General features: G+C 36.1%; 1 protein-coding gene across 4 annotated transcripts; it reads left to right on the top strand.

The window, feature by feature from the left end:
• The first annotated feature begins 4,363 nt into the window (after positions 1-4,363).
• Positions 4,364-11,222, top strand: LOC111895043 (disease resistance protein RUN1). Of its 4 annotated transcripts, none has more exons than XM_023891147.2 (10): positions 4,364-4,574; positions 5,396-5,999; positions 6,710-7,838; positions 7,931-8,254; positions 8,334-9,230; positions 9,319-9,905; positions 10,328-10,387; positions 10,519-10,598; positions 10,678-10,794; positions 10,894-11,222. In XM_023891147.2, exons 3-6 carry the CDS (start codon positions 6,801-6,803, stop codon positions 9,874-9,876), a joined length of 2,817 nt encoding a protein of 938 aa, XP_023746915.2. In that variant the 5' UTR covers positions 4,364-4,574; positions 5,396-5,999; positions 6,710-6,800; the 3' UTR covers positions 9,877-9,905; positions 10,328-10,387; positions 10,519-10,598; positions 10,678-10,794; positions 10,894-11,222. The 4 variants fall into 4 exon arrangements, with proteins under 4 accessions (XP_023746915.2, XP_023746917.2, XP_023746916.2 ...); XM_023891149.2 differs by having other exon boundaries at positions 10,525-10,598; XM_023891148.2 differs by having other exon boundaries at positions 9,319-10,387; positions 10,525-10,598.
• Positions 11,223-14,246: the final 3,024 nt, after the last annotated feature.

The raw sequence follows: 14,246 nt of genomic DNA on the forward strand, positions 1-14,246 counted from the left end.
TGTCATAACCATAATCATAAGATAATGTTCGTGACAAATCCAAACTCTTATGGAAAGAACTTGTTCATACTTGATTTCTTACCATTGCTTCCAAGTACCAAGATTTCCATACATCATATGACTCAAATCATATGATTCCAAGCTTCTGTCCAATTGAAACTTAGGCGATGGGAATCTTTCCTTACTTAGAGAAATTTGACAGTTCCATAAATAACATAACTAAGAATCACATCCATTTATAGAAATACACAAACATCAATTTTTCACAACGATTTCATTGCAAGGATATATATATATATATATATATATATATATATATATATATATAAATAAGACAAAAAATTTATTTTATTCATAAAAGCAGCGGAAAACATGTCCTTACAATGCAAAATCATCTGAAAAACTATAATATTCCTAACAAATCTATCATAACTTTCTAAGCTCAAAATCTTATCTTCGAATCCATGTGATCGTGATCCATTTCTTTGTGATCAGACTCATCTTGCTCTTCCATCAAGCTTCCTCTCTTTTCTCTGATCCTGCAAAACATTAAAATGTAATCTTATCACATTATGTATTTAGAATCAATGAATAGGAACTTAATGGAGTTAGATAGTGGAATTTACCTGAAGTAGAGCCATACTTCTTGACTCTCCCATCTCATAGATTTTTCAGGTCCTCTGGGTAGCTTCATAGCCAACGTCCCTTCTCTTGGCAGCAGAAACATGTGTCTTCTCCTAGAGCAACCACTGAAGCATGGTTGGTTGAATTACCAAACAAATAAGCTCCATTACTTTGCCAAATCATTTCTGATTCAGCAGCAATAAGCATGTAAGTTAGGTCAATGAGGGTCGCATCAAGATCCATCATATAATACTCTCTTATGAACTTATCATATGACTTATGGAGTGACTGAAGAACCCAATCTACAACCAACTTCTTTGGAAAATATGCACCCACCATTGTCAACCTATCGATGTGTGATTTCATCCCTAGGACGTGATCACACACGAGTTTTCCATCTTCATGTTTCATTGGCAACATCGCTTGAATGATTTTGAACTTTTCAATTCTTAGATCTTATGGGTTTGGGAGGACAACAGAAGGGGGTGGAGGAAGTGAAACCAAGCTAATCCACAAGGCAAGGATCGATCTTTCACCTTCATTGTGGAACAGACTTTCACTTTGAGCAGGCAAACCTTTTCTCTGGGATTTGGGAAGACCACGGTTAGATTCAGACATCTTCAAAACGAGATAAAATTCAAGTTAGTCGATTGATTGATTTAGTCTTTAATAAATCACCCAAATGAGATATTAAGGCTAGGACCCAACACAATACTTTACAACTTGGGAGAGGGATGTCGTAACCCAAATTGTAGAACATTTGAAAGTAAGTGAATGATGATTCACTAATTTTCCACCATGAAAAACGAAAAAGAGATTAAGTTTTAAATGTATTGAAAACTCCTAGATCTTTTGAGATTCATTGAACTTTTCAATGACATGTTTAAATCTTGATATGCCCCTCGATTTGTGACTCGGATGCCGAGGATCACAAAACAGGGTGCGAATAACCATGCAAACTTGCATGCTGCCCCCAAGGTTATAGTCATCTATTCGATGTGTCGATTAACCACACATGCTCCACCGAACAATGAAAAACATCGAGTCACCCTTTGCAACCTTTGCTTAGAACCCATTTAGTGTGCCGGTTAACCACACATGCTCCACTAACGTCTTAGCAAAGGTACAAAGAGTAATTTCATGGAATTGCATCAAATTCACTTTTGCCTAAAGTAATTAAGATTGGGAATTTTGTAAAAAAAAAACATTTAGTTACTTTATACTTAATTATACCTTTAATGGAAAGGGTTTGCCCTATCCTACCCGTTCGGCTAACGATCCTCCACCAATCAAGGAAGCGGTGGGTGAGAGTGGACACCCATTAAATGACCATTTTATAGGCCATAACCTTATACCCCCCCCCCCCTTATAGATCAGCTTCGTGAATGAGGCCTACTAACGGTAAGACTAGCAGTTTAAGTTATACATATATAATATTAGACTTTTAATGTTATATATAGTATAAGGGTGTATTTTACACTTTTATAATACTAGGTGGTTTAATTTAACAAATTACACTTTTAATTAAATATAAACCATATGATTATGGATTTATTAATTCTATTTTAATTATACTTTTAATTAACTACATAAAACCATAAGGGGTGTTACTTGAACTTTTCAAAAACTAGGGTTTTAATCAAATTTAAAAATTTCTAAAAATTAAAACCTTTTGATTTAAAATTTTAAATATTAAAACTTTGATTTAATAATTATCTCAAAATTAAACAATTAATTTGAATTATTAAATCTTAAAGGATTATCTATTAAATTAAAACATTAATTTAACCTAATCATTTAAATCCCTTAAAATTCGAAAATTTAGGATGGGATAATTCAAAAGATCTTTAATTATCTACTTAAACAATTAAGGGATAATTACAAGATATGGTATTATCCAAATCCCTAAAATTTGGGAATCTTGTCATGGGGACAAGGCAAATTTCGAAATCCAAGGGTTAGACAACCCTAATTTCGAAATCTTGGTAGCTAAGGAAAAGGGTTTGGGAAACCCTAATATAATTCGAAAACTAGGGTTTTGTAACCCTAATTTCGAAAATCCAAGCCCTAGTGTTTATTAGTCATAAACCCTATTTTGTCAAATTCATACATTTTTATTAAATCTAATTGAACTAGTTGCTCTAATACCACTGTTGGGTTTTATACAAACAATCATATGTGTGCATACAACCCTAGATACAGATCCATGTTTTCACTATTAGCCATACAACATTATGAACACAAAAGAAACCTAGCATGCATCTACTACTTTCAAAATTGACCTAGGAGAATAGAATACATACCTTTTGTTGTTATATAGTAATAAAAACTAATTCCTTGAGTTTCCTTAGCTCTTGAAAGCAAGTACCACAAGTGTAGTACCTCTAACGGCTCACAAACACACTTTGAGTGAGAGGATGAATATGAGAGAGAGGAGGAAAGATACTAAGCTCCAAAATTTGGCCCTCTTAGGGTTCTCCCAAGAGGTGGTTGAATTCTAGTGCCTTAGGGTGCTATTTATACTTGAGGCTAGCTAGGGTTTCAAGGTTGAAACCCTAATCCCTTAGCTTAGGGCCTAAGCAAGTCCATGGACTCCTTTCATTAAGCCCTTGGATGAAAACTCCTAGATCCTTCTAGGATTTTCATTCAAGCCTTAATAAAGGTGATCCAATAGCCCAAAGTCTCAACTATCAAATAATTACAAAACAACCCCTGAACTTTTAATTAGTTCTTTTAATCCCGAAGTTAATTCCTAATTAATTTCTGATTAAATACTAGTTAATAATATGATTCCAAATTAATATATTAACAAATCATCTTTATACCCCAATTTATTATTCTTAACAATAAACCAACCTCTCTCCTCAATAGTCATCCTGTCTAGTCACCAGTGTGAAGGGAACCCAAAAGGATCATGCTCACAATCGGATCAAGTACATACCAAAATAGTTATGGACTTATACACTAATCCAATAATCTATACTTCCATAAAATTATAAATACATATTTATACTTCTAAAAAACGTAAAATACATATCTATGCTTCTAAAAATGCATCTATATACTTCTAAAAATATAAACATATGTATTTATACTTCTAAAAAGGAAAAAATATTTATACTTTTAAGAAGCATATATATGTAAAAATACGTATTTAGAAACAAAAATATGTATTTTTATGTTTTTTGAAATATAATTATACTTTTTAGTAGTTACAAATACATATTCATACCTTTTTAGAAGTATAAATATGCATTTATACTTCTTTACAAGTATAAATATGTATTTTACATTTTTAGAAGTATAAAAATATAAATTTGTATTTATATGTAACAATACGTATTTATACTTTTTAAAAATCATTTATATGATGTTTAGATAACATTTTTTCGTGTATAATTTTTTTTTTCTGTATATAATATGAAGAAAAAATATAATTAAGATAAAATCATAAAGGATTTGTAAATTTAAATGTTATATTTTTAATTTGATTTTAGGATAACTTGAAAACCCATTATTAGAGACAAGGATCACAAAAAAAAATAAAAAATAAATAAATAAATAAATAAATAAATAAATAAATCGAAGACTAAGGTACAAAAATCATAAAAGAAAGACAAAAACCTACAACATTTTGCAAATATTATCGTTGTTAAAGTCTCTGGCGTTGACTAGTCGTTTCCCTATGACTCAAATAATTTCTTAGAATATACCCCAAGTTACCATTAAATTTCATGGAATTCTCCATATCTCCTGAAAATAATAAAAAGAGACCACCATCGATTCTCAAGGCAAAGGAGAACCACCCCCATCTTATCCTCTCTACCAGTCTCCCTTCCTTCCTCGTTCGCTCGTCATTTCCCTGCCGACAAACAAACCTCTGTAATCTCCAGTCGTCATCTTTCTCAGACTCGTCACTGCTTGTTCCTTCTCTACCATCGCTGCTTCAGGTCTGTTTGTCTTCATGTCGGTAGTTTACTATGAAGGGACATTCTTATAGTTTAGCTTCATATGTTAGATCATTTCATCTTATTAATCATAAATTACATCATAATCCTTTTTTATTTTCTTAACAGATGAATATTGGATTTTGTCTATTTCATTTACTGTTGCTCAATTAATTCTGGAGAGTTTGAATTTGAAACCATAGAAAGGTCATGGCTTGTTAGTTTCAAAATCATATCATTTGGATCAAGCCCATAAATGAAAGTCGAAATCCTTTAGATGTATGCTAATACTAGATCCAGTGATAGAGAATTTCAAAGTTGAAAGGATTTTTGTTGCTAATTTAGGGGATCTATGAACTTCCAAGTCAAGAAACGTACTCCTTTTTTGTTTAAATCTTTTAATTGTTTGTTGATATACAGTGCAAGCTTGAAATTTCCTCTGTGTATTGCAATTTCTCTTATGAGGGCTAACAGTGAATCTTGTAGTTGTTACATAATGGTATTTGGTGTTGATTTGTTTAAGTGAGCATCAAATGGATTTTATTTAGACAATAGCAGGCATGTTTATGTCAGTTAATCAAACCAAAAGAAGGGTTAAAACACACACTCCGTACTATATAGCTCCAAAATCTACTAAAACTTGAAGTTTGGGAATAAAAAGTGGCATATTTACACATTTAGAGTTCGTATGTCATGTGTTGTAATCTAATCACTTTAAAGTTTATTTTCGAAGAATTCAAGGATACTATTATCATTGAGTTTCAATTTGTTTGATGAGATTTAAGTTGCATATAGTAGATATTAATAGTTTCGTATTTATGTAGAGGCATTATGTACTAGATCCATACATTGGAACACAAGGGAGGAAATCCGGTGAAACCAACTTTCATAGCCGATAAAGTGTGGAGGAGTTTCAGAACTTACTAAGATACACCCTGTATATAAGGAGAAACTTTAAATAAATAAACAAAACGGTGGGAATTGTGACGAGTCATCAACTCATTACTCATAATGGTGGTTCTATCTGAACTTCCAGAAGCATCTTCATCTTCTTCATCAACTCATGGCCGTAGTTCACCAACGTGTGGTCGTAGTTCATCAACTGATGGCCATAGATACGATGTATTTTTAAGTTTTAGAGGTGTTGACACTCGTCATAGTTTCACTGATCACCTTCATAAGGCCCTCATTCATGCCAATATCAATACCTTCTTGGATGATGAAGAGATTGAAACAGGGGAAGATTTGAAACCGGAATTGGAGAGTGCAATTAAGGCATCTCGGGCTTCTATTATAGTGTTGTCTAAGAATTACGCTTCTTCAACATGGTGTCTCGATGAATTGGTGCTGATCCTTGAGCAGCGTATGACATCCAACCATATTGTCATCCCAATCTTCTATCATGTGGAGCCAACCCATGTCATGAAGGTAACAGCTTCATATTTTAATACACCTTTGATTTTTTTAGTAAACACATGAAATGTCAATGCGGTCTTCTGCCTATGCTTTTCAATATCATCAAATAGGCATATATTTCATGTATTAGGATGATGAAAATGCAAAAAATCGAATCCAAGTATCCTGCTTTGTGATCTCATTAACTAATACAGATAGATAGATTAACCATTATGATAAATCTGACGTGTTTCTGTGCATTTAGTATTTTATTATAAGGTAGTTCTTTAAGATAACCTATTTTCAATTATTTTAATATGTTTTTTTAAACCAAATTTTGAATAGTTTGCTATGCATCTACTATCAATTATGTTAATATGTTCTTACGTATAACTAGTAGCGGATAACCTAAAACTGGCGTATTTGTTTTAGACACATGCAAAACCACATTAATAGTTAAGTTTGATGGTCTTGTAGAAACATAGTGAAGTTAGTTGGCCCATTAATGAAATTGTAACATTAATGAAACTGTAACATGTTTGTGGATTTGGCTTTATCATACATAAATATTCACGACCTTACACATTAGGTGCTAATCCTATATGGTGTTGATGTGAAGAAGTTAATTAAAAATACAGCTATGATATACTTTTGATTTAGATCTTTGGATAAACTACATCTTCAAATCTAGTTTGTTAGTTTTGTGTATTGTGTTTTGTAACTCTTATTAAATCAAGTTTCAGGCTAGAGACGGAATTTATTGAAGAAATTGTGAAGGACATCCACCGTAGGTTACATGTACCCTCAAGGAGTGTTCGGCAACAACTTATTGGGATGGACTATTCCATTAAGTTCATAACTTCATGGTTGAAAGATGGATCCTCACATACGGCAGACATACTCACTATTACGGGAATCGGCGGGATCGGGAAGACATCTTTAGCCAAACATATCTATGACCTATATTGGCATGAATTCAGCACAAGCAGTTGTATTGAAGATATCAGTAGGAGATGTGATGGAAAGTTTAATGGGCTGCTTGATATACAAAAGCAACTTTGGGATGACATTTCAAAAAAAAGTTCAATTCAAGTTCATAATGTTTCAGCATACACCTCAAAGATAGAGAATTCATTAACCCTCAAAAAGGTCTTTATAGTTCTTGATGATATCAGTACTATTGATCAGTTGGATGCATTACTCGGAAACAAAGGTTTTCATCCCGGAAGCAAAATCATAATAACAACAAAGGAAAGATGGATAACACAAAGTTGTGCACTATTCAAAACAAATATTAAACCCAAGCATGTAGAACGCTTCCTTAAAGGCTTATGTAGGACTGAATCATGCCAACTTTTGTGTTCCCATGCATTCATGTGCAACCATCCCAAGGCAGGTTATGAAGAGGTGTTAGAGAAGCTTGTGAAGTATTGCCAAGGACATCCATTGGCTCTCAAAGTTTTGGGCAAGTCGCTACATAATCGAGATGTAGCTTACTGGGAAGGGTGCATACAAGGGCTAAAAAAAGAAACAAATTCCTGTATAAATAATGTCTTGAGAATGAGCTTTGATTCTTTGCCATCTAACAATGATAAGGAATTGTTTAAGCATATTGCTTGTTTTTTTGTTGGAATAGATAGAGATGTTACCGAAACAATATTAGAGGCATGCAATATAAACACGAGATACGGAATCATTAATCTCATTGACAGATGCCTTCTTAGTATAGGACAGAATAATGAATTTAAGATGCATCAGTTGGTTCAAGAGATGGGAAGATTCGAAGTACTTCAAGAATCACTTGACAAGCCATGGAAGCGCAGTCGATTATGGTGTCATGAGGAGTCGTTCAAAGTATTAAAGAAAAAAAAGGTAAGAGCCTTTGTAACCCCGTATAGTTAGTAATGTGCATATTTAAAATATTTTGTATTGTCTAATTTTTGTTGGATTTTGGTTCTTCTTAGGGTAAGGGAAATATTCTAGGCCTTGCCTTGGACATGCGAATGGTTGAGAAAGAGAAGTCGGGTGCATCATTTGAGTTGAAAATAGATGCGTTGAGTAACATGGATAATCTGATGCTGCTACAACTCAATTATGTGCACATGAATGGTTCTTATGAAAACTTTCCGGAAGAATTAAGATGCTTATGCATGCATGGGTACCATTTAAATTCTATACCTTTAAATTTACCAATGGAGAATCTGGTTGCTCTTGACATGTCATATAGCAATATTGAATCATTTGTCTTTTGTGATAGTAATCCACAACGACATGAAAAGAGACAAAAGGTAACTTATCTTCCTTTGTTATTATTCCATGTTGATTTGGTGAAATTCACTATTAGTCTAACTTATCCCTATTTCACAGTTAAGCGGATCATGCTTAAAACACAAAAGGGTACTTGGATCATTGAAGATTCTTAATTTAAGTTTCTGTAAACAACTTGGTAGTCTTGGTGACTTTGACCAACTCCCTGCTCTTGAGAGGTTAATAGTTAGAAATTGCATTAGTTTGCATGAGGTTTGTGAATCAATTGGGCAATGTGTTAAACTTGTCTTAATCGATCTGAGCTACTGCAACAAGCTTGAAAAAATTCAAAAAATCACAAGCATGTTAGCGAATGTTAAAATAATGTTCCTAGAGGGTTGTAATCTTGGGGAATCACAGATCAAGATTAGGGATATTGATCTACCAGAAAGGCTCAAGGCTAACGACATTGACATAAATACAATAACCTCTTCCTCTGCCTTTGGGGGTGCTATACCAAGTGATTTGAAGTTCTCTGCATTTTCTTTACCTAGGTCTTTAGTAAGTTTGGTACTTGCAAATAATAATTTGTCCAATGAATCCTTTCCCATGGACTTCAGTTGCCTATCCATGTTAAAGCATTTATATTTAGACGAAAATCTTATCGATTCCATGCCCATTTGTGTGAGAACCCTTCCTAGGCTTGAAATACTTAGCATGAATAATTGTAAAAATTTGAAGTCAATCGAGCATCCTCCACATACACTAAGAGTGTTGTTCGTCGTTTCTCATAGGCCCTCTATAGAAAAATTGGTATTAAATCGAACAACATCCATACACCATTTATCATATAACGATATAGATTACGGACGTTGGTCATATGAAATAGAAGGCGTGATCAAAATCCAAGCAATGGTGGGTGTTGACGAAGAGGTATTGCGTAGCTTGGGATGGACTAATTTAGACTTCCGTAACGACAGGCGTGTGAGAACAGATCTTCAGAGATCTGGAATCCAGGTTTTGTCTAGTTAAATGTTTTGTCTTTATGTGAATACGTTTAATATAATTATTACGGTGATTAATTAAGGTGGTTTGTATTTGGCAGACGATGCTTTATGAATATGGAATATTTAGCACAATGTACGAGGCGGAGGAGATGCCGAGTTGGTTTAGGCATAGAAGCGTGGGGCCATCAATATTATTTACCATCCCATCATCTCCAAACTGCGTTAGAGGATTCAACTTCTGCTCTGTGCAGACGTTGCAAGTTCCAGATGAGGATGCAAGAACCTATCTTTCGCCAAAGATCACAATTGATAATATAACAAAGAATCGCACATGGATATACCAACGTCGCTTGACCAGATCTACTGTATGCCGAGAGTGTTGCGTGATGTTAAGTCATTGGATGTTTGGAATGAATGACATGGAAGGTGGTGACCAGGTTACTATTACTGTTACAGGGCCATATAATGAACTTATAAAGGAGTGTGGGGTGAGAGTCATGTATGTTGATGATGATGATGGTGCGTTAGGTTATTACAAGTCATGGAATCTCATAATTGGTGGAGATCTCTCTCCTTTTCAAATGAGAACAGGAGAATACATCCTATACAACTGGGATTTTAGATTCCAGTTTATGAATTTTTTCATGGAACACTAAACTCATTAGAGAAGGTGACAGCTATCAAGGTTGATGTCATTCTTATTAAATATTTTGTTGTCAGAGCCTTATGTATACAACCTGACCCATGACCAAACTTCATTAAATAGATGAACAATGACCTATTTATTTTAAATAAATGGATCATAGCCTGATTCGTCTAAATAAGTACATCATATGACCCAAATCCACCCATTTATTATTGATTTTGTTTGCCCTCTAAGATAAGAGTTTATTTTTAATGTATCGATCCAGATGCACGATGGGTCGACCCAAGTATTGATCCGTCTAAATGGGTTGATCTGCTATATCAATTGGTTAAGTTTTTTTATATGTTGGGTCACATAATTATAATATACCAGGACCAATACAACTGCTTTGTCCAAATGGATGTATGTGAATAGTGATTAACACAATGCTTTTTTTTTTCTCTGTATTTTCAACACAAAAGGAAGTGTGGTTCAGAGATTTTTCGCAAAGGAAGCCTGACATAATTGGTCATGCACGTGAGGTATATTTTTATACCTGAGCATTTCTCTCGTCACATAAATAAAGGGAAAATGACTTAGGTTTTGTCCACATTTGGTCACTTTCATTTTTTTTTGACAACATTGACCATTAAATTCTCATTTTCTGTTCAAGTTATAGTAGGTTAATGTCCAATTGGCATATACTTGGCATCTACATGGTGGCATTTGAGATTAGCTGATACGTGATATAAGGTATTTCTTCACCCTCTTGCTCTTTTGTGCCCTAGAATAACAAAATCAACATGTCTTCTTCTTCTTCTTAATCTGCCAGTCAAAATCAAAAATTCCAAGTTGAAAATCCTTGGAAATGTGGGTTACCTTCTCGATTGAGGAAATCACAGACTGATGACAACCCTGAAGAAAGTTTAGAGTGTGCCCTAACTCGATGGTAAATCAAATTATGTTTTTTCTTTAACACTTCTTTTGTATGTTCTTGTTTTAACATTTCTATTTATTCAAGACTAAAAGGAAAAGTTGCAATTTCTAGGAGTGATCGATGAAGATTTTCAATATGAAGATTTAAACATCAAGTTGAAGTCGAAGAATATGGGTGTAATGGAAGCTTATGAACTAATGCTGAAAATTTGCTACATCAGAGCATGAGATGAAGATGGACCACGAAATGGAGGCACTGAAATGGAAGGTGTCCACTCACAAAATAGTGCTCTTGTGTTGTTTGTTATGCTTGTAGTTAATCTACTTTAGGTTAGGGATTAATGGCTTAGTGAAAGTTGGCTTATTGGGTTAATGTACTTTGGATGTAACTGAAAATGGCTTAATGAAAGATGGATGCTAGCTAACTGATTATTAATGACAGTTTTGGATGTTTTTTTGACAGGGCTTAATGAATGATACATGTTGGGTTACCGATTGTTGATGACACACAAACATAAAACTAGCAAACAAGTATTTGTCATGAACATAAAACATGAACATAAAACAGATGAACAAATATAGCCATGAACATACTAAATTAGAAAAATTAAAGAACATGATAATGTTAACAGACAAACTAGCTTCCCACAATATGAATGTGGTTCCTTTTCATGAGGTTCATCTTCAGTTGGTTTGGGAACTTCCATGTGTCCTTGAACTTCTTGTTCTGTTTTCACGGCTTGACACATCTGGTTTCACTACAAAGATTTGTAAGTTGCAATATTATTTTGTTTTTGCCAAAAATATTTTTGTTGTAAGTTACATAACATTATTTTTTGTTTAGGATACCATATTTGTAGTTCTTCCCATACTCTCCCTCTATTTTCCTCTTTATAGTGGGCCTCCCACGTAACCTTCTTTTTAAGGGGGTTTAATGGATTGTGAGCATCAACATGAGGCTACATGACACAATTAGAAGTCATAAGTTCAATCATTAACTTTTTTACTTGATTTATGGATGTTGCTTTTTCAAACGAAGCAATCGTTGATGGGGATTATATTAGATGTCCTTGTTCTAAATGCAAGAACAAGTCTTATAAAACAAGAAAGGAAAGAAAACCCTAAGTTTAGGGGTCGACTCGGCGAGTCTAAGGGGGACTCGGCGAGTCCGAGCGGGATCCGGGTCGGGGAGTAAGTGACCGACTCGGCGAGTCGACCAGGGGGACTCGGCGAGTATGGTCTGTGCGTGGAAAACCCTAAATTCGGGACTTGGGGCCTATATAAATTTCTTAATCTTCTTCCCAGGGTTCCTTACTGCCTCTTTAGCCCTGGATATCAAACCCTAGCCATCATATCTCCTAGTTGAGCCTTGGAAGGTGCTTTAAAGCTTGGAAAAGGAAGAAGGAACTTGGAGGAGCAAGAAGGAGCTATAGATCTGGGATTATGAGTTCATTTTAAGCACTTGGAGGTAATAAACTAGTTCCTGGACCCTTTTTGCACCTAGATCTATGTGTGGTTGTTGGGGCTCTTTTGCCATAATGTTATTATTTTGGGTTAGAAGCCGGATCTGGAGTTGCTACTTCAGATTCAAGTGTTTTAGGGCCTGGAGAAGCATAAAGTATCAGTCATTGTGTTGATTTTGAAGTCCCTTGGCCTTACACCCTAGTTAATGGCGTATCTTTCCTAGATCTCCTTCTCTACACGTAAAGTTTGCAACTTTACGTAAGGAATAGACCTTAAAAGAGTGGATCTACAATTTGGAGTCCATGCATGACTCAAAGGTCCTCTGCATGTATGTAGAACCGAATGGACTCGGCGAGTAGCTTGAAGATGAGGAGGAACTCGACGAGTAGGATGAACAACTCGTCGAGTCGGATGAAGTTAGGCATGGACTCGGCGAGTTGGATGAGCAACTCGGCGAGTTGGTTGAAGATTGTCTAGGACTCGGCGAGTCATGGACTGACTCGGCGAGTCGGGTCGCGAATAAGAAAGACCCTGAGCTTATGAACTCGGCGAGTCTTTAGGAAGACTCGGCGAGTAGGGTTGACCTGGAAGGTTGACTTTGACCAGAGTTGACTTAGTTGACTGTCAGACTAAGTGTTATATGTATATTGATAGCTCGGAGAGCTGGAGGAGCAGCGGATCAGGGGATTGTCGAGTAGCAGCCAGAGATTTATCAGTAGGGTTCAGCAGACTCAGGTGAGTTTCCTTCCAGTAGGGACGGGTCTAAGGCCACAATGCCGGCCCGTCCAGTTAGCAGTAGTTTCCGATGCAGTAGTTAGCATGTTTGATGCCTTCGTGGCTCAGACAGGATTTATGTGCTATGTTTTATGTGTTATGTCTTATGTGTTCCGGGCTACGGCCCGATGTAGTATGCAGTATATGTGTTCGTGCTAGTTGATATGTTATGCTATGCTATGTTCAGCCAGTTAGCCCGGACTTCGGTCCGATGCAGGGGACAAGGTCCCAGTCAGTCTCCGGACTTTGGTCCGATGCAGGGGGCAAGGCCCCAGTTAGCCCGGACTTCGGTCCGATGCAGGGGACAAGGTCCCAGTCAGTCCCCGGACTTCGGTCCGATGCAGGGGGCAAGGCCCCAGTTAGCCCGGACTTCGGTCCGATGCAGGGGACAAGGTCCCAGTCAGTCTCCGGACTTCGGTCCGATGCAGGGGGCAAGGCCCCAGTTAGCCCGGACTTCGGTCCGATGCAGGGGACAAGGTCCCAGACAGTCTCCGGACTTCGCTCCGATGCAGGGGGCAAGGCCCTAGTTAGTCCAGACTTCGGTCCGATGCAGGGGACAAGGTCCCAGTCAGTTTCCGGACTTCGGTCCGATGTAGGGGGCAAGGCCCCAGTTAGTCCGGACATTGGTCCGATGCAGTGGGCAAGGCCCAGTATGTGCTTTATATGTTTTTGCATGGTATGTGTTAGATTGGGGGAGCTCACTAAGCTTCGTGCTTACGGTTTTCAGTTTTGGTTTCAGGTACCCAGTTTTCAAAAGAGGAGCTCGGGGAGATTGCAGTGCACACATCGTAGTCAGTTAGCCTGGGAATGTTCGACTCTGATAATGATATTATGCTTTGAATTAATACTCGAGAATTTATGTTATGACTTATGATACAGTTTTTATAAATATGATTCTAGTAATGCTTTTAAAGAAATTTTTGGTCGTGATTTTTGGGTCGTTACAAGTTGGTATCAGAGCCTTGGTTTGAGGGATTCAGATATGCATTCGAGTGTATTTGAACTCAAACTAAGGACACGATAAGGGATTTCAAAAGAAAAACATTTTTGAATAAGGGTTTTGGAAAAAGAACATAGAAAGAAAAGATTTTTTTTTTTTTTGAAAACGAGAAAAGGGTGTGGTGCATGCAATCAGCCGAGCTCAAGTAAGTACTCCCAATTTACCCATACAAGTTATGTTATTATTTTCGATATCAGTTTCAGTATCAGTTTCAGTTCAGTTTCAGT

The sequence above is a fragment of the Lactuca sativa genome, chromosome 1 (genome assembly GCF_002870075.4).
Source record: "Lactuca sativa cultivar Salinas chromosome 1, Lsat_Salinas_v11, whole genome shotgun sequence".
Classification (NCBI taxonomy): Eukaryota; Viridiplantae; Streptophyta; class Magnoliopsida; order Asterales; family Asteraceae; genus Lactuca; species Lactuca sativa.